We start from the raw sequence: 19,679 nt of genomic DNA, 5'->3' as shown, positions 1-19,679 counted from the left end.
TTAGATTACAAATGAAAGCTCCAACTGCAAGTCATTTTAATCAGGGCCCTCTGAACCACTAGCAGCCCTGGCCCCGGGCCTCCCAGCCTGTCTCTAGTTCACCCTTCCCCAAAGCTGAAAAGTCTCCCCAGCAACATGGAATAAGGATCTAAGACAGCTGCATGATCAACACCCAATTTTTCAGGCTTAGCAGCCTAATTTGATAAAATGGTCTGGAAAATATTGACACCGCCCAGGTGAGCCAAGGGCATTTGGGTAACGCCCCGGCTTCCTCTGAAACCATCCAAGGTTAGAATAAAAGGGGCTGGAGGCAGAAGGGAGAAGGGTGCTGAAGTGCACGACCTGCAACTTCCCCAACCCCATGGTGATTTTGGCAGCTGCTCTGTCCAACTTTCCAATACCATCTAAGGAACGACAAGGCAACAGACACACCACACCCTGGCCCCAGAAATTTTAGGAGATCATCCTACCTTGCAAGGTTCCTAGGCAAGAGCATTTCACTACATAGTGATCCTTGGAGAACAGCGAACAAAGAAGCTGAATGGATCTCACAGGATGGCAACTCCGTCAGCCAGCCCAGCCGGCCCAAGCAGGGACAGGGAATCCCAGGCAGCCAGCAACTCTGCTACTAAAGCCTAGCTAGAAGGGAATCACCATTCCCCTTCCCAGCAAAGAAATCTGATCCCTCAATGAAATTAACCTCTAAAGTGCTGCAGGAGCAAGCGGTCAGGTCTTGGTGCCAGTACCAAGTCAGCTGTGAAAAGTTTCAGCCAAGTAAAGGCTAACACTAAACTCTGAAACCATTACCGTAAAGCACCGAGTGGAAGTGCCCTTGGTATGGTCCCAGGCGAGTCTGTAACAGCAGGTTGGGTTGAAGAAAATCTAGATGTGAAAAATATTTTAAATTCCTATGGAACATGCTAGAAACTTGAGAGAAAATCTTTACAGCCCAAAGCGCTACTTTTAATAATGACACAAAAATCACTGACCATAAATTTCTTGGCTCATTCCATCGACATCTGAATACAAAGCATTTGATTAAAATGATTAGCCTACAGAGAGATCTTCTGAACTCAAAGGGGGAATAATATCTATCTACACAGTTAACAGTTACATACATTATTTCCTGTGATGTCAATTTTGATGCAGTGCCAACGAAAATATGCATTAATTTCTCATAATACTTACTTTAAAAGGGAAAGAATCTCAGCCTCTGCATGGCTACACTAAGCATTGTGGTGCAGAGGCTAGAAGGGGAGGTGGGACAGGAGAGAGTCCCAGTTCTGGGATGGGAAGGGGTTGCACCAACTAATCCCCATTAAAACCTGTAATCAAGGAATTCAGAAGGGACCATGTAAACAGATGCCATGAACAATGAACAACTGTTTTACTATTGAGAATTCAAACACAAAAGTATGTTATAGCCACAAGCTTTTATTTCAAAATGAAGAAGGATTAAGATGCTCTCCAAAACCCCTACTCCTTCTCCCAAAATCCTACCAGTTGGCTCCTGGCAGCTTTCAAAGACTTTCCCTGAAAAAGGCTCTCCTTCTGGCCTGAGCTGCTGGGGGAACTAAGGGTGGAGGGGGTTGTGGGCTTGGGGGGTGTTTAGGAAAGGAAGCAATAACTGCCTCTATGTGGGGGCTCTTTTGGTCAGCGTTCGCTCAGCAAACAGAAGCCTTTCAAAGGGGAATGAAGCACCATTCCTCCCCCATGCAAGAGGAGGGAATAAAAGGTCAGCTCAGAGAGAAAACCAGGGTCTGGTGGAGCTTCCCAAGTGAATGGAAAAGCAAACGTGTCTAGGAGTAGAGACTGTAATCTTGAGGGACTCTCAACTGGAGTTAATCATCCGCATCTCATCCCTCAGGGCCCTCCCCCAAATGAAAAATTGCAGCAAGCATCTGCAGGGGGAAGGGAGGGGGAGGGGCAGCTTCTGGGGATGTAGTCCAGATTTATTGACACAACAGTCAGGATGGACCCAAGCTCTTGTTGACAAAGATGGATGCTTTAAACCATTTCTTACCTTCTACATTGTCCCTGGAACTGAATTTGTAACAGGACTTGTTAGAAAATCTGGCTGACTTCTGGAGTAATTTGGATAGAATGGGGGATAACTATGTATATGGCGACAGCTATGTTGTTGTTGTTGGGTACCCTCAAGTTGATTTCAACTCACAGAGCAGAACTGCCCCAAAGGGTTTTCTAGGCTGTAATCTTCATGGAAGTAGATTACCAGCTATTTCTCCCTCAAAGGCTGAAGGAGATTGCCAGGTCTTTCTCCCTCAGAGACATGGGGTGGGTTTGAACTGCCAACCTATCAGTTCACAGCCGAGTGCTTAACTGTTGTGCTACCAGGGCTCCTTGGAGACAAATGTATATATGTATGTGCATAACAAAAAAATAAATGTGCTGCCATCAAGTCTATTCCGACTCATAGCAATCCTGTAAGACAGAGCAGAACTGCTCCATAGGGTTTCCAAGGAGTGGCTGGTGGATTCAAACTGCCGACCTTTTGGTTAGCAGGCGAGCTCTTAATACGTGTGTGTGTGTGTGTGTGTGTGTGTGTGTGTGTGTGTGTGTACGTGTGTGTGTGTGTGTGTGTGTGTAAAAAAAACCCAGACTCATAGTGACCCCATGTGTTGCAGAGTAGAACTGTGCTCCATAAGGTTTTCATGGCTGGGATCTTTTGGAAGCAGATCACCAGCCCATTATTCCGAGGCACCTCTGAATGAGCTGAACCAACATCCTTTCGGTTAGCAGTCAAGTGCTTAACCATTAGTGTCACTCAGGGACTCCAGCATATACATATATATCCAAAGGAGAAATGCCCCATAGGGTTTTCCTGACTGTAATCTTAATGGAAGTAGATCTCCAGGCCTTTCTTACATGGTACCATTGGGCAGGTTCAAACCACCAACCTTTAGGTTAGTAGTGGAGTGCAAACCTTTTGTACCACCCAGGGACTTTGAATATACGTACATACATACACATACCTGCACGTGCATATATACACACAAAATTTCAACTATTCCCTACAGTTGTTCCTTGCTTTAAGCAAATATTAAAAAACCAAACCAAAACCAAATGTGTTGCTGTCGAGTCGATTCCAACTCATAGCAACCCTATAGCAAAAATGTAAAAATTCAGATTAAACACCAAGTTAATCTAGGGGATGTATCTCCACTCATTTATTCATTTACTCAACTAACCAATATTCAATGAACACCTGCTATATACGAAGCACTGGTCTAAGTGATAAGGATACAGTAGTCGACAAAACAGATGAAAAATTTCCTATTGTCAGGGACCTTACCTTTTAGTGGTGAAATTTACAATAAGAGACAAAATATAAATTATACAGTATTTTAGATAGTGATAAATGCTAAGGAAAAAAAATAACCTGGGGAAGGGGATATGATTGTCCAGTGGGATACCTGAAATTTTACATAGGTGGCTAGGGAAGACCAGCTGAGGTGATGGGTTTTACTACAGAACTGAAAGAAGTGTGGGAGCTGGCTCTGTGGATATGTGGGGTAAGAGCCTTCCAAGAGAGGAAAAGTCAGTGCAAAGGTCTTGAGGCAGGATACAACTTGCATGTTCTAAGAGCCCAGAGCCCAGTGTGGTTGGAGCAGAGTGAGCAGTGAACCAAAGGGAGCTGAGGAGGATGTCAGGTCAGAGGGGCAAGGGTAGAGGGAAGGAGAATGCCAATCAAGCAGGGCCTGGAAAGTTCTGATAAGCGTTTAGGTTTTTGCTCTGAGTGAGAGGGTTGCCCTGGAGAGGGTAATAAAGGAGTCAACGTAAACAAAAGTTCATGTAAATCCCCTATAATACTAAATATATAATTTTGATTATGCACAGTTTTACAAGGGCAAGTTTATTATAGAAGACAAAGTTCTTTCAGAATCCTCGTTCTTTATGTGGTTAAAAGTAAGAATCACGCCTTTAACATGAAACCCTCTGAATTCTCTGGAGCCACAGGTTCCAATTTAATCATGGCTTTTCCATGCTATGAAAGATAAGAGAGAGCCAGGCAACAGGAGGAGAGAAAAAAGGAAGGTAGGTCAACCAACCCTATGATGGCAGATGCCCTTTGGCACTTTTCAAAGAACTAATCTTCCTATGTCTTCTGACCCCAGCTTCTAAACAGGCTAAATTCCAACCAAAGACCCTCTAGAACTCACAACAGTTTTCTCCATTGAAACAATGTTATTAATGAGGTTAAGGTTCCCAGGTTAGCCCATAGAGCCATATTTTAAACCAAGAACTCTACCCAGGTATCAAAAAGTAAAAGAAAACTTTATTTTTGGAATACAGTCAGCAATTAGACAAAACAGAAAACCACTGATATAAACCTTTAAAATGTTCATTTCTTTGCATTTTTTATTGTGGTAAAATACATGTAACTTAAAATATGCCATTTTAACCATTTTTACATGTAAAATTAATTGTATTGATTACACCACAATGTTGTGCAACCATCTCCACTACTTGTTTCCAGAACTTTTTCATCACCTCATTAAGCAATAACGCCTCCTTCTCTCCTCCCCAAAGCCCATGGTCACCTCTACACTACTTTCTGTCTCTATGAATTTATCAACTCTAGGTATTTCACATAAGTGGAATCATATAATATTTGTCTTCTTGTGTCTCACTTATTTCACTTAGTACCGTTTCAAGGTTCACCCATATTGAAGCATGTATCACAATTTCATTTCTTCTTATGGCTGAGTGGGGCCCTGTTGGCACAGTGGTTAAAGAATTGGACTGCTAACTGAAAGGTCAGCAGTTCGAGTGCACCAGCCACTCTTTGGAAACTCTGTGGGGCAGATCCACTCTGTCCTGTAGGGAGACTATGAGTTGTAGTCGACTGGATGGCAATGGTAGATAGGTATGGCTGAGTAATATTCCTTTGTATGTATATAACACATTTTATTTATCCATTCATCTGTTAATGGGGTTGTTTCTACCTTTTGGCTATTATGAATTACGCTGGTATGAACATCTGCATACAGTATGTTTGAGTCTCTGCTTTCAATTTGTTTGGGTAGATACCCTGGAATGGAACTGCTGGGTCATATAATAATTCTGTGTTTAATTTCTGAGTAACCTCCAAACTGTTTTCTACTGTTGCTACACCATTTTACATTCCCATCAGCAATACACAAGGGTTCCAATTTCTCCACATTCACTCTAACATTTTTATCCAATTTTTTTATAACAGCCATCCTAGTGGGTGTGAAGTGGTTTTGATTTGCATTTCCCTAGTGATTAATGGGAGCCCTGGTGGTGCAGTGGTTAAGAGCTCAGCTGCTAATCAAAAGGTAAGCAGTTCAAATTTACCAGCTGCTTCCTGGAAGCACTATGGGGCAGTTCTACTCTGTCCTGTAGGGTCACTATGAGTCGGAATAGACATGACAGCAACGGGTTTTTTAGTGATTAATAATGTTGAGCATCTTTTCATGTGCTTACGCCATTTGCATATCTTCTTGGGGAAATGTCTATTCAAGTACTTTGTCCATTTTCTGGTTGAGCTGTTTGTCTTTTTGCTGTGGAGTTGTAAGAGTTCTTTATATTTTCTAGATATTACACTCTTATCAGATATGTGATTTGCAAACATTTTCTCCAGTTCTGTGGGTGGTCTTTTCACTCTCTTGACAGTGTCCTTTGATGCACAAAGTTTTTAATTTTAAGTTAGTCCAATTTATCTATTTTTCTCTTGTTGCTTGTGCTTTTGGGGTCCTATTTAAGAAATTGTTGTTTAATGCAAGGTCAACATATTTATCCCTATATTTTCTTCTAAGAATTTTAGCTCTTAATATTAGGTCTTTAATCCATTTTGAGTTACTTTTTATATATGGTGCAAGGTAAGGGCCCAACTTAATTCTTTTACATATGGATTTCCAGTTGTCCAAGTACCATTTGTTGAAGGGGCTGTTCTTTCCCCATTGGCACTCTTGTTGAAAATCAACTGACCATAGATGTGAGGGTTTATTTCTGGGTACTCAATTCTAGTCCATTAGTCTATATATCTCTCCTTAGTTTTGTAGTAAGTTTTGAAATGGGGACGTGTGAATCCTCGAACTGTTCTTTTTCAAGATTGCTTTGGCTATTCTGGGTCCCTTGAAATTCCATTAAGAATTTTAGAATGAGTTTTTCCATTTCTGCAAAAAATGCCATGGGCATTTTGATAGAGATTGCTTTGAATCTGTATATTGCTTTGGGCAGTATTGTCATCTTAATATTAAGTCTTCCCAATACATAAATACAAGATGTCTTTCCATTTAACTAGGCCTTTTTCAATTTCATTCAGTAATGTTTTCTAATTTCAATATAAAGTCTTATGCCTCCTTGGTTAAACTTATTCCTAAGTATTTTCTTCTTTTTGATACTATTATAAATGGAATTATTTTCTTAATTTCCTTTTCAGGTTGTTCACTGCTAATGTATAGAAATACTACCAATTTTTGTGTGTTGATTGTATAGCCTGCTAAATTCATTTATTAGCTCCAACAGTTTGTGTGTGTGTATTCTTCAGGTTTTTTCTTTTTTAAAACATGTAGGATCATGTCATTTAAAAACAGAGATAGTTTACTTCTGCCTTTCCAGTATGGATTCCTTTTATTTCTTTTACTTGTCTAATTGCTCTGGCTAGAACTCCCAGTACTATGTTGAGTGGACGTAACAAAAGCAGGCATCCTGTCTTGTTATGTTCACTTATTTTTAGTAAGTACTTTATTAAAACAATACTAATGAAGACACATTGCTCCTTCTCCTTCAGCATCGTCAGTTTCTCCCTTTTAACTGATTCTTTCACACTGGAAAAGAAATTTATCACTCATCTCAACAAATAAACAAAATCTTCCTTGACCCTATACCCACAACCTCCTCAACAATCATGCTAGTCTCTGCTCCATATTATATAACACAATACCTCAGAGGAGTTGTCTGTATCCAGCTCCTCGTCTCGTATTCTCTCTTCAACCCACTCTAGTCAGACTTTTGTCCCCACTACTCTACTGAAACCACTTTCTGCTCCCTCCAAAAACATCAAGGGCTCATTTCTTGGTAAAACCAGTGCTCAATTTTCTATTCTCACCTACTTGAGTATCAACAGCTCTTTTCTTTTTTTATTGTGGTAAATATAAATGTAACAAGACATTTAACGTTTCAATAACCTTCACATGTACAGTTCAGTCACAGCTTCTTCCTTCTTGACCTGGTTTCTTCTCTAGGTTCCCATGCCATCATACATAACTGGTTTCCTCCTCTCTCATTGACTTTGCCTCTCAGTCTCCTTTGCTCACCGGTCTCCTCTCTTCTACCAGATCTCCAAATGTTGGTACCCCAGGCCTCTGGCCCTAATCATCGTTTCTCTACATACAGTCTTTCCCTAGGTGATCTCATTCATGGCTTCAAAACTGTGTATATACAGACAACTCTAAAGTTTCTATCTCTAGTCTGGCCCCCTTCATATATTCAACACATCTCAAACCTAATGCAACTTACACAAAACTGCTCCCAACTCCTCAAATTTGTCTGCAACCCAAACTCAAAGCCTCCCCCATCTCAGCCAATGTATGACTATCCATTATCCATCCTTACTTTTCCCTTTCCTTCTTGCCTCCTACATAATCCATTAACAAATACACCCTGAACCTGACCACTACTCAGCATCTACAGCAGGATAATCTTGGTCCAAGCCACCATCATCTCTCTCCTGCAACAGCCACCTCCCAGAGACAGTGATCTCAAGTGTACATCAGATTGCATCACATTCCCGCCTAAAACCCTCCAGTGGCTTCTGGGAGAACTTAGAATAAAATCCAAACTCATTCCCCTGGTCTAGAAAGCCACATGTAATCTGGCTCCTGCCCACTCCATCTTTCTCACCTTTTCATTATATACAAACACAAGGCCTACTCTGGCCCTCAAATGTGCCAGCCTTCTTTCCAGCTCATACATAGGCCTTTGCACTGTGGTTCCTTCTGTGTGGAATGCTCTCCCCCACATCTCCTCTTTGTTCAGGTCTTGGTTAAAATGTCACTTGCTCAGAGATTTCCCCCCCAGATACCGGCCCAGTTACTTTCCACCATATTATCTTCTTCATGGGACTTGTCAGTCTGCATCTTTTTTTTGGGGGGAGGGGAGGTGTTTATTATCTATCTTTCCCCCAAATCCAGCACCTTGTGAACAAGAGTGATGTCTGCTTTTGTTCTAACTGCCGAGAAGACTGGCTGGAGCACTATGATAGGGTCCTGGACCAATTAACTACAGGAGGATAAAGCAAGGAACTGAACATCTTATGCACCCCTCCTGGGAACTCTGAGGCACTTTCAAGGACTTTAGCTCAATGATTCTTAAGTTTTTATTTGTTCACAAACCCATTTAAAAACTCAGGTTTGTCTCCCGGTAAAATACGTACACAGACAATATTTTGCACATAATTTCAGGGATTCACTGGCCCCTTAAAGCCTTTCCATTAACCTTAAGTTAAGGGCTCTTGCTCCTAAGTTTTATAGTATTGACTTTATACAAGGTTTAATTTCACTTTATACTATGACTTTTTGTTTTCTTATTCAGGAGCCAGTCTTATACTCAGGTGGATCACTTTCTTTTTTCTTGCTAACAGAACAAAGGAAGGAGAAGAAGGAAGAAAGCCCCTTCTAGGATGAATAAACAAGAATGAGAAGATAAGGGGTTAAAAGAAGATCTATGAAAGTGAGAAGCATCTTCTGAGGTGGAATTTTACTGAGTGTGGTCAGCAGTAGAGAATGGGAAAGGCAGAAATATTCCAGGGGTCTTCAGCAAAGCCTTGGAAATACAGAAGTAATTGCTAGTGAGTTTGTGATTTTTAACAAAACTTATAAGCAATCAGATAGCTTTAGGGTAGAACATGAACAACATTCAACAAGCATTTACTGGGTGCCTAGCTCATACCAGGAGCCCTGGTGGTGTTGTGGTTAAGAGCTCAGGCTCTTAACTAAAAGGTCAGCAGTTCAAATCCACCATCTGTTCCTTGGAAACCCTATGGGGCAGTTCTACTCTGTCCTATAGGGTCACTATGAGTCAGAATCGACTCAACAGCAATGGGTTTGGTTTTTTTTTGTTTTTGTTTTTTTTAATCTGCAACAGACATACTGAATATTGAGAATATACAAGAGACTAAAAGATTCCTCGACCCTCATGGAGCTTGTTTATTTACTTAGAGGAGACAAAAAATGAAATCAGTAAGGATGGTGTGGTAAGCGATGAAGGAAATAAGGTGCTGTGAAAGAAAGTAACGGGCACTTTAAGTAGAGTCATCAGAAAAGGCTGTTGTCAGTAAGTGACATTTAAGCTAGATGTGAAAGATGAGAGGCAGCTGGCCATCAAAACCAGGGCAGCCAGGCAGTCCAGGCAGAAGGGATGTCAAGTGCAAAGGCCAGAGGAAGGGAAGTGTTGGGTGTGTTTAAGGAACTGAAAGGTGGCTACCATGCTTGGAGCTTGAAGCCTAGTAAGTGGGGCGGGGGGCTGCTAATGGAAATGAAAATCTACCCTCTAAAGAATCCCCAAACCCATTAGGATGAACTGATTCTGGTGAGGTGTCAATAAGGAGCTCTGGAGACAAGTCAGGGTGTGTCTGACTTCTTTCTCCACCTCCTCCATTCTTTTCTGGGAATTAGAACTTACAGGAAAGTAAGAAATCCTTTCTTTTTAAGGTTTTTAGGCAGAATCACTGCTTCCATTCGGTCCCAGTCTGGCTCATTCTTTGCATTTATACAGATTTCAGTTCCCTCCCTACTTTTCCAGTGACGATGTGATACTGTCCTCCAATCTTACTATAAAAACAGATTGGGCTACATGTCAGCTGCAGATGTTTTATCTTGTGGAGTTGCAGATTCCATTACTTTTGGTTAGTTAATTTTTGAGATTGTCTGGAGCCTACATTTGTGGGCAACTGTACATATAAGCTCACATACTCCTTAATCTTCAGACAAAGGGCTTCATTCATCAGGAAGAGTATCCAGTCTGTTATCCATGTTTACTCCCTTCCCATTCTGAATGAGAACCCCGAGGCTTGTTAACAAAACCTTGGACTGAGTGGGCTGGAGCACATGACTACATAGGTTCCAGCATCTTCAGCCTAAAATCACACATCCGGAAATTCAGTCCTCAGTCCAACATCAGAAAGGCCATTAACAGGGTGCCAATCAACCACCCCTAACTCTAAAGTGACAGTAATTCCAACATGGGACATGTGCAGCTAAACAAAGTATTTTCAATAACAATAAATAAAATGTATAGGCTTTACTGCCTATAAATCTCATCTCATTTAATTTTTCAATTCTAACATGTATTTTTATCCCTACTTATAGAAAAAGAAACTGGCGCTCACAGAATTTAGATGGCTTGTCCAGAGTCATATAACTGGTAAGCAGCAGACTAAAGCCCAGATCCTCAGATGCCAAATCCGAACGTCTGTTCCATGATGCCACACTGCTTAGAGTAGGGAACACCTCTAGGTCCCTATACCAACAGGTGACTCTAGACATCTAGTGGGGCAGAGCTATTGACAAGTTATTCCAGAGTCCTTTAGCTACTTCTAATACTCTTGGGCATGGTCCAATTTAGATACACTTTTTTTTTTTTAAACCAAATACTACAATGACTCCAACTATATATACATACACACACATATATATATATATGTATATGTTTTGTTGTAATTTTTTTTGGTGGTGATATACAAAACCATACATCCATTCATAATTTCCATATGTGCAATTCAATGACATTGGTTACACAGTTCACAGCGTGTCACCATTCTCACTATCTCTACCCATATTGTTTCATCACCATTCATTTAGACTCTCTGCCCCTGAAAGTTCTCATCTGTGCTTTAATGAACTGTTATCAGTTTGAACTCATATAGATACTTCTTTATAAAGGCACAATGCTCAAGGAAAATATCCTTTATTCATTGAGCTAAACTGTTGTTTAGTTTACTGATGGCTTCATGGGATTGTTTTGGTTCAAGCATTAAAGCTTATTTCTGGGCAATCGATTCAAGTGTTGTCCCAGTCTTCATGGATCCAGTAAGTCTGGTTTCCACATGAATATTAAGTTCTCTCCCACGATATTTCTCCTTTTTGATCAGGATCCATCCACTGGGTCTTTGATCAAAATGTTCAGTAATGGTAGCTAGGCACCATCCATTTCTTGTGGTCTTATGGCAATGGAGGCTACTACTATATTTCCAGTGACTGTTCTGCTTACAATATTGGCTGGGTGTTAACTTTTATGTGCCAGATGCTGTGTTGGTGAGACAGTGGTGTGCAAAAGACAAAAGGTCTCTTTCTACCTTCATGGAGCTTATAGTCTGGTGGGCATGCAAGGCATGGGTGGGGATGGGAGTTAGGAGTGCCAGGCAGTCAAATGAAAAACAAATACATTTAATTGCAAACCATGAAAAATGGCATGAAAGAAAACAACAATAAGCTTGAGAGCATATTATAGGGGAACAAAGAAGATTACTGTCCTTAAAGTCAGAAAACTTTGTGCTTAGGCTGCTTGTATAGGACTGCTGTGCAATGCTGAAAGGATGACAATTTGGTGAAAATGTAAAAACTTGTGCCTAGATATAGCTTTCTAAACAGTAAAATCTAGATTATCCCATAAAACCCCATCACAAAAACTTTTGGCTAAGAACAATAGTCATAAAAATTCCTGCATCAATGTGATGTTACGCTCGTGTGTCAACTTGGCTAGGCCATGATTCTCAGTGGTTTGGCAGTTATGTAATGATACAGTTATCCCCCATTTTGAGATATAATGTAATCACCTCCATGATACGATCTGAAGTGATCAGCCAATCAATTGTAAGGGGAGTTTCCTTGGGAGTGTGGCCTGCATCCAGTATAAATGGATGTTCGGGCAAAGCTTGCTGGCTTTTGCTTGCTCTGGATCCTAAATCCAGCCTGTCATCATTTGACCTCCAGTTCTTAGGACTTGAGCCAGTGGCCTGGTGTATTGCCTCTTGATCTTGGGTTTGTCAGCCCCTGCAGCTGCATGAGTCAGGAAAAGCCTCCATTCAGCCTGACACTTGACCCATGGACTTGGGACTTGCCAGCATCTACAACTGCAAGAGCCATTTCCTTTAGATAAATCTCTCTCTCTCTCTCTACATATATATGTGTGTGTTTCACTGGTTTTGTTTCTCTAGAGAATCCAGCCTAACAGAGTCAGCATCTCCATGGCCAATAAGGAGAAAGGGCATAAACATCAAGGTGTTTCACGGAAAAATTTAGAGCTAAGCTTTCGTGCATCTTTGGTCATGATAACAAGCATGATTACTTAGAAGAAAAAAAAAAAAAAGCCAAAGAAGCAAATCCATGTGGCAATTTGGTCTTTCAAAATAAAAAAAATTAAAGGAAATTTACAATAACACCATTGGCTATAAGGATGTATATTTTATAATGGTGTTGGGATGCATAAAAAGACTCCCAAAAGTTCAAATATTTTTGAAGCTGGACTGTTATCTGTAAGTAAGATAGACTAGTAATGATTAAAACCTTTCAAAGTCACTTTTTGGCTTTTTCTAATGTGGCCCCAGCCCCAAGGACATCTTGAGTATGTCCACTGCATGATGAGATATTGCGAGAGCTAATGGGAGAGGGTGGAACCCCTGGTGGTACAGTGGTTAAGAGCTTGGCTGCTAACCAAAAGGTCAGCAGTCTGAATCTACCAGCCGCTCCTTGGAAATCCTCTTGGGCAGTTCTACTCCTATAGGGTTGCTATAAGTTGGAATCGACTCAATGGCAGCAGGCGGGGCTGGGGCTGAGGAAGAAGCGTAACTGGGCAAAGGGAAGAGACTAGAGAGGAAACATGTTAAGTGCTAATCATGGGCAGCCTGGAGCAGACCGTGATTTAAGCAAACGGCTTGGAGACTCTGGGCTCTGTATACTGGCCCTGGAAAACAGTGGAGAAAGCACTAGAACAAGAGTCGGGAACCTAAGCTCTTACTCCACATCTGTTACCATAAGTGACTTTGGCCAAATCTCTTCCTGAGTGTAGTTCTCAGATTCCTTGCCTGTTAAATTAACTGACTGCTACCCCAGAAGTTCTTTAAGATCCCATCAAGCATGAACGTTTTCTAGGTCTATACCCCAAGATCTTCCAATCAAATCCCTTCTCAAAAGAAAATTCCTTTGCCTTGTGAATTTGACTCCTACTCCATCTCTGCCCTGCTGGGGACAACCCATGAAGTTACTGCAGACTTCCCAGGTGCCAGGCTTTGCGTCAAGTGCCGTGAATACCTCATCTCACAGAACCCTTCCCATACCAATCCAATGAGGCAGTAGTCACTCTAGGAAAAAAACCTGTTCTGTACCTTGGCTCAGTTATTTCATTGTTTCCTTTCTGAATTTATGAGGACTGTAAAAAAGATTCACAAAACCTTCCACAATCTCTAACCACAATCTTATTTAAGTCAAAAGAATAAAAGAAGCTTGGCAAAAAGCCCAACTCATTCTAGGTATTTGCCTAGCGGGGTAGCTAGCTGAAAAGTTACAGATTGGTTAAGAATTAAACTCCTTTCATTTGACTGTCAGTCTGGAAGAGAAAAACTGTTTTGAAGTAAAACGTGGTGCCTGGCACATAGTTAAGTGCTTATAAATTTAGCTATTGGTGTTGAAAATCTATGGTGCACCCGGGACTCTGCTAACTTTATGTACAATACTGATATCAACACTCACAATACTCCAGTAAGACAGGTTTTATTACCCGCAATATACAGATGATCTAAGACTCAGAGAGGTTAGGTAAATTGTAAGGTCACATAGCTAATACGTGTTAAGGCCAAAATCTGGAACACAAGGCTGCCTGATTCATAAACCAGTATTCTTCTGGGGATTTTTAAAGCTCCCATTTATTGAGTTCTTATCCTGGTGGTTACTGTACTAAATTTTCTAGTCTTCTCTTATTTAATCCTTCTGACATCCCCTATGCAATAAGTATTGTTAACCCCATTTTATATGATGAAATTAGAGAGTGGTGGGTTAAGGAACTTGCCCAAGGCCACACAGGCTAAGACCCCAGGCTCTGATTTGGAAGCCCAGGCTTGAAAATCACCTCTGAATTTTGGCCTTTAACCTGGTACTTGTCAGACTGGGGATGGTGTCTTGACCTCACTGACAGCTGCCTCACTGCAGAGAGAACCATAGTATGTTGGTGAAAACACTTTGCCCATAGGCCCTTTCTTTTTCCCTTCTTTTTTCCCATTCCATAGGAGTGGCTGACTCCAACAGTAGGTAACATCATGGTAGTTTCTAGTTCTATATTTTCTGCATTTTAGAGAAAGATAAAAACCCTTACTCATCTCAGAGCATAGTACAAACTGATGCTAAATTTGTAGGTTCAGCTGCAGGCAATTAGCTGGACCCAGACAGAAACTTCATTCTTCGGCCAACTTTCTTTCAAGCATAGTACCAGGGACAATGGAGTATGGATAGAAATAGTGTGTGAATGGTTCAGGGCAGCCCCATCACCAGTAACCACGACATACTTGAGACTATGTTCATCTCTAGTGCCTCAACAGCATCATCTGCACACACAAGTGTCAGAATTATAAGGAAAATATAGAATGCAGGCTTTATTTAAAGACCAAGCTAGTGTGCATACATTTAGCTACAACAATGATCTCTGCATTGTTGTTTCTAAGAACAAAAGGAATTGAACGATCTAAACATCCATCAGTAGAGAAACAGTTAACTAAATTTTGGCTCCTGTGTAGAATACTTTATGACCACTAAAAATGATGTTTATGAATCCTGATAGAAAAAGATCCTTATGCCATAGTGTCAAATTATAAAAGTAGAATTGTAAAACACCATGGTAAGGGCTCAAGAAAGTTTTGGTCTTTTAAAAAATAAAAACGGTAAGTGTTGCATGAATAGAAAAAAGTATGGAAAGCATGAACATATTAATACTAGATCTCTCTAGGTCTTGATATTATGATCTTTCTGTTTTTTTACTTCTACCCTTTGCTTATCTGTGTTTTCTATTTTTCATAATGTGTATTTTTTTAAAGGATGAAAATCAATTTTAATTTTCTAAAATCCTAAGTTTTAATGAGAAACAAAAGCCTTACCAAAATTAGTCTTTAAAAAAAAAGGGAGCAACAGAGGAAGAAGGAGAGTCAGGAATAGGAGGAGGAAATATGTGGCTAACTGCCTCCATGAACAACTACCTCCTTTTCCATGAGACCAGAAGAACTGGACAGTGCCTGGCTACCATTACTGAACATTTTGATCAAAGATTCTAGAGAAGAATCCTGATCAAAAGGGGGAAAATGAAGAACACAATTTCAAATTCCCATGGACTCCAGATTTTCTGGAGCCATGAAGGCTGGATGAACTCCTGAAACTATTGCCCTGAGATAATCTTTAAACCTTAAACCAAAAATATCTCCTGAAATCTTCTTAAAACCAAACAATAGTTTAGCTTAACTAGTAAAAAATATCTACCTTGAGTATTATGCTCTTTTAAGAACTATCTATATGGGATCAAACTGACAACAGCAACTCACAGGAACCTTAGGGGGCAATGAGTTTATGTTAATGAGGGAGGAACAACTCAGAAAAGGAGGGTGAGAATGCAGTTAATGTCACTGAATTATACATGTAGAAACAGTTCAATTGGTATATGTTTTGCTGTGTATATTCTCAACAACAACAACAAAATTTAGAAAAAGAAAAGCTGTGGTCCAGGTCAGGTAATTACAAAACCTACAGTCTGGAGTGTCTAAGAAGAAGTACAACCAGAATGCTCCTTGGAAGCAAGGATGGCGAGACTTCATCCCACATACTTTGAACATGTTATCAGGAGGGATCAGTCCCTGGAGAAGAACATCATGCTTGGTAAAGTACAGGGTCAGCGAAAAAGAGGAAGATCCTCAACAAGATGGATTGACACAGTGGCTGCAAAAATGGGCTTAAGCATATCAAGGATTGCGGGGATGGCGTAGGACTGGGCAGTGTTTCGTTCTGTTGTGCACAGGGTCGCTATGAGTCGGAAGCGACTCGACGGCACCCAACAACAACAACAACAACAGAGTCTGGAGAAAATGCATGGTGTTTCCTCATCTTTTTGAGTCTGGGGCCCTAACAGCAAGAAAGAATCTGCACCCCAGCACCCTGGTCCGGAAAAGGTACAGCTAAGGTTGAGGAAAGGAAGAGAACAGAGAGATGGGAAAGCCTGATTTCATTCGTTGCTATCCACTTAGTTTAAAATGTCAGGAAGTTTAGCGGATTAAGGGTATTACAGCCTCTATTCATGAAGGTGTTTTGTTAGAACTTCCAAATAGCAATCTGGTGAAATAAGCCTTGCACAGCCTTAAATGAAAGCCTGTTACAGTACTTAAAGTTTCCTAGAGAAGAAAAAAGACCCCCAGGTATTAATTTACCTAAACAGCAGCTGCCTAGAAGACACCGTAATGTATCCTATGTAGCCTATGCTATAAAATAGGTTACCAGTCACAGACCTAGGAGGTCTGAACCCAGATCTCCTGGTGGTAGAACTGCAATTAGCAGTAATGAAAGGCATCTCTGCATTATGATAAGAGCCACAGCTGTACACATATTATAGACTTGGGTGCCTTTCTACAAAATCCAAGGATGTTTAAAGCTGCTGGAATCCAAGAGGCAGAGGGCCTGTTTGGATTTCAAAATTCACATATTAAAACAAAACCAAACCAAAGTTCCTGACTCACCCACATACGCTGGAATGGGAAGGTCGTGTCAAACTCTGGGAAGAAAAGGAGACTCGCTTTTATTGAGCCCCTATTAGCAGCGCAAGCACTGTGCTGTTCAGTCTACACGAGTGTTCTCTTGTTCAGTCTTGATATACAGGGGCAGACAGTCTTGTAAATGAAGCTCTAAATCAAATGTCTGCAAAACAAATCCCCCCCGCCACCCCCTGCTTCTTATAAGCTCAGCAATGGTGTCTCAAGAGAAAAGGCTTCTCCACAATTAGGGGAGGAAGGAGTCAAGGTGAGAAGTCTTACAGAATGGAGAAAGGGTGGGGTTTGGAGACAGGCAGATCTGGCTCCATTAACAAGCTAAACTGTAAAACCTGGAGCTAGTCTACCTATCTGAGCAGTTTCCTCTTTTGGCCTGCGTAATGGGGATACAATGGCGAATAAGACATGTCCTTGCCCTCAAGAGATGACAGGTGATAGGAGAAATTTATAATATAATGTTCTTAGTGCTATGATCAGGAAAAGTTCAGGGGAACTATGGGAGCAAACAGAAGGTCACCTAATTTCATCTTGGGGTGCTGGCTAGGGAAGCCTTCCTAGAGGAGGTGGCATCTATCGTCAGCCCTGAAGAATAAGAGCCAAGGGGTCGGTGGGGCAAATAATGGGCTTGGCTGCTAGCTAAGTGAAAGGTTGGAGTCCACCCAGAGGTGCCTCAGAAGAAAGTTCTGGCAATCTACTTCTGAAAAAATCAGCCACTGAAAGCCCAGTGGAGCACAGTTCTACTCTGATACACATGGAGTTGCCATGAGTCAGAGAATCAACTTGAGAGCAACTAGTTAGGTGAGTGGGGTGAGGGTGGAGAAAGCATTTTGGGTCAAGGAAATAGCCTTTGCAAAGGCTAGGAGGCAAGAGAGAGAATTGTTTTCAGGAAGCAATTCAATGTGGTTGGAGAAAGGGGAACGGGTAAAAACCAATGGAAGTCTGAGTAAACCCAGTAACAGAGTTTGAGCTTTATCCCAAGGAGAATGGGTTGTCACATACATTCATTGCTCCAGAAAAGCTATGGGAAGCAGGGATGTAGACATTCCAAAAGCAAATTTCCCTGGCTCTATTTCTCATTTCATAAATCCCACTCCTTTGCTTGTATTTTATCCAATTGTTTTACAGACTCGGTATTTTAAAAATTGTGATTTCCACCCCATGGAAAGCTCCCACTCCCATTATCTCACAGCTTACTTGTCACAGGTTCTAGAGTCTCTAGAGTTAAGACACCACTGGCTCCAACCAGCACCTACCCCCCTCCTTTCATTCTCAATCATCAAACCCCAAATTCCATACAGGGTTGGTTATCTGTAAACTGAGACCACCCAAACGTTCTGATCTGGAAAGAAACTTAGGGGCCACTTGGCTCAATTCTTTCATTTTATGAATGAGCTCAGGAGGAGAGAAAATACCTTTAGTGGTAGAGTCAAGGTTAGACCTGAGATCTCTAACCCTAACCCTAATCCACGGTTTTGGATTGCTCCAGCTCTTTTCATCGTAAGCCAGGGATTTTAAATTCCTACCCCAAATTCAAGGAGGTCACTTGGACACCTGTGCAGTCATGTGGGGACATGCAGTCTCATGTCACAGTAAACACTACAGGAAGGAACGGAAAAGATGATTAACGGATAGAAGTGATAAGAAGGGAAACTAGTTAGAGTGATCTTATCCTTCAAAAAAAACGGAGCAACACCAAAGCAGTCGGAGGAAAAGAAGCAATTATATTTAAGCAAAGCACTTTAAGGTACTGAAAAACGCTTCCAGCGTTACCCTATTTCAAAACAGTTACCAGATGCCAGGCAAATTAAGCATGTGCAGGCACACACACCATTGTGTGAAAATGGTTGATCTAGCAAAATAACAGGGGAAAAAAAAGATCTGAGAAACTTCAATTTTCAACTGCCAAGTGGATCAAAGACCTAGGCAGCAGAAAAAGAAATCTATGAGTTTAAATTCAGTCATCTTCCACACTGGTTTAATTCCTTTTCCAAAAGTCTGTTGGCTGTTGCCTGGACAGAGACTTGGTGTGAATGATTTTCATCTGAGCCTCTATCTTTGCCTAAGGCAGAGTCCTAAGGGTCAAACCAAGGAGCCCTGGTGGTGCAACAGTTAAATGCTCAGCTGCTAACCAAAAGGTTGGTGGTTTGAACCCCACCCAGCTGCTCTGTAAGGAGAAAGACCTGGCAATCTGCTCCTGTAAAGATTACTACAGCCCAGCAAATCTGATGAGGCAGTTTACTCTGTCACATGGGGTCACTGAGTCGAAAATCAACCTGACGTCATCTAACAACAAGGGTCAGACTGAAGATTCTGATTGCAAATATGCTTTTGCTTGTGTCCCTGAAATCTTTTATGGGCTGTTAGGAGCTGCAGGAGGCTCTCTGGAATGTTTTGGATCTCAAGAAGTAGCTGAGAGGAAAGGTACGAGAGAGGGAGAAAAAACACAGGTACAGATTCAGACAAGATAAGACATTCAGAGACTCAGACAGACAGACAGACAGACAGACACACACACCCTGATTTGGACCTAAAATATGCAGGCTGGGAGTTCTGAAACCTTTGGTTTCTGCTCCTTTTCCTCTGCAAAATATGGCCCTTGTGTTGCCCAATCTTACAAGACGTGTGCAGGGATAAAGTATAATAATGTTCTTCCGACATTTTGTAGACAGAAAACATTTTTATAAATTCCAAACAGCGCCATCAAACAAAGCACCAAGATGTGGAGCTGAGTAATAGGCAGTTATTCAAATGTGGGCCAATGTTGGAAGAAGATCACAGCAGAAGCCCCAACTAGGTGGTGCTTCTGCCTCCTGGTACTACACTGCCTCATGCTCCTCAGCAGCTGGTGATCAACAGGTTCAGACACCAGCTCAATGTAGGTAAATAATTAGTCTGACTTACC

At 41.3% G+C, this 19,679-nt stretch overlaps 1 protein-coding gene across 4 annotated transcripts in view; it reads right to left on the bottom strand.

Annotated features, from left to right (window-relative positions):
* The window catches only part of NAV2 (neuron navigator 2), an 852,675-nt gene that overhangs the window by 92,609 nt on the left and 740,387 nt on the right, over positions 1-19,679 (bottom strand). Inside the window, exons 1-2 of one of the 4 annotated variants that reach the window (XM_004369714.1) lie at positions 808-1,043; positions 471-513 (exon numbers count right to left, since the gene is read on the bottom strand). The exons of the other annotated variants lie outside the window; for them this stretch is intronic. Coding sequence (XP_004369771.1) covers positions 471-513; positions 808-919 — 155 coding nt within the window. The 5' untranslated portion in view covers positions 920-1,043. Of the gene's footprint in view, positions 1-470; positions 514-807; positions 1,044-19,679 lie in introns of those variants that run through there. 4 annotated transcript variants of the gene reach the window in all.

The sequence above is a fragment of the Trichechus manatus genome, unplaced genomic scaffold (genome assembly GCF_000243295.1).
Source record: "Trichechus manatus latirostris isolate Lorelei unplaced genomic scaffold, TriManLat1.0 scaffold00006, whole genome shotgun sequence".
Lineage (NCBI taxonomy): Eukaryota > Metazoa > Chordata > Mammalia > Sirenia > Trichechidae > Trichechus > Trichechus manatus.
The sequence above is the reverse complement of the archived record's forward strand: the minus strand, read 5'-3'. Positions and strand labels throughout refer to the sequence as shown.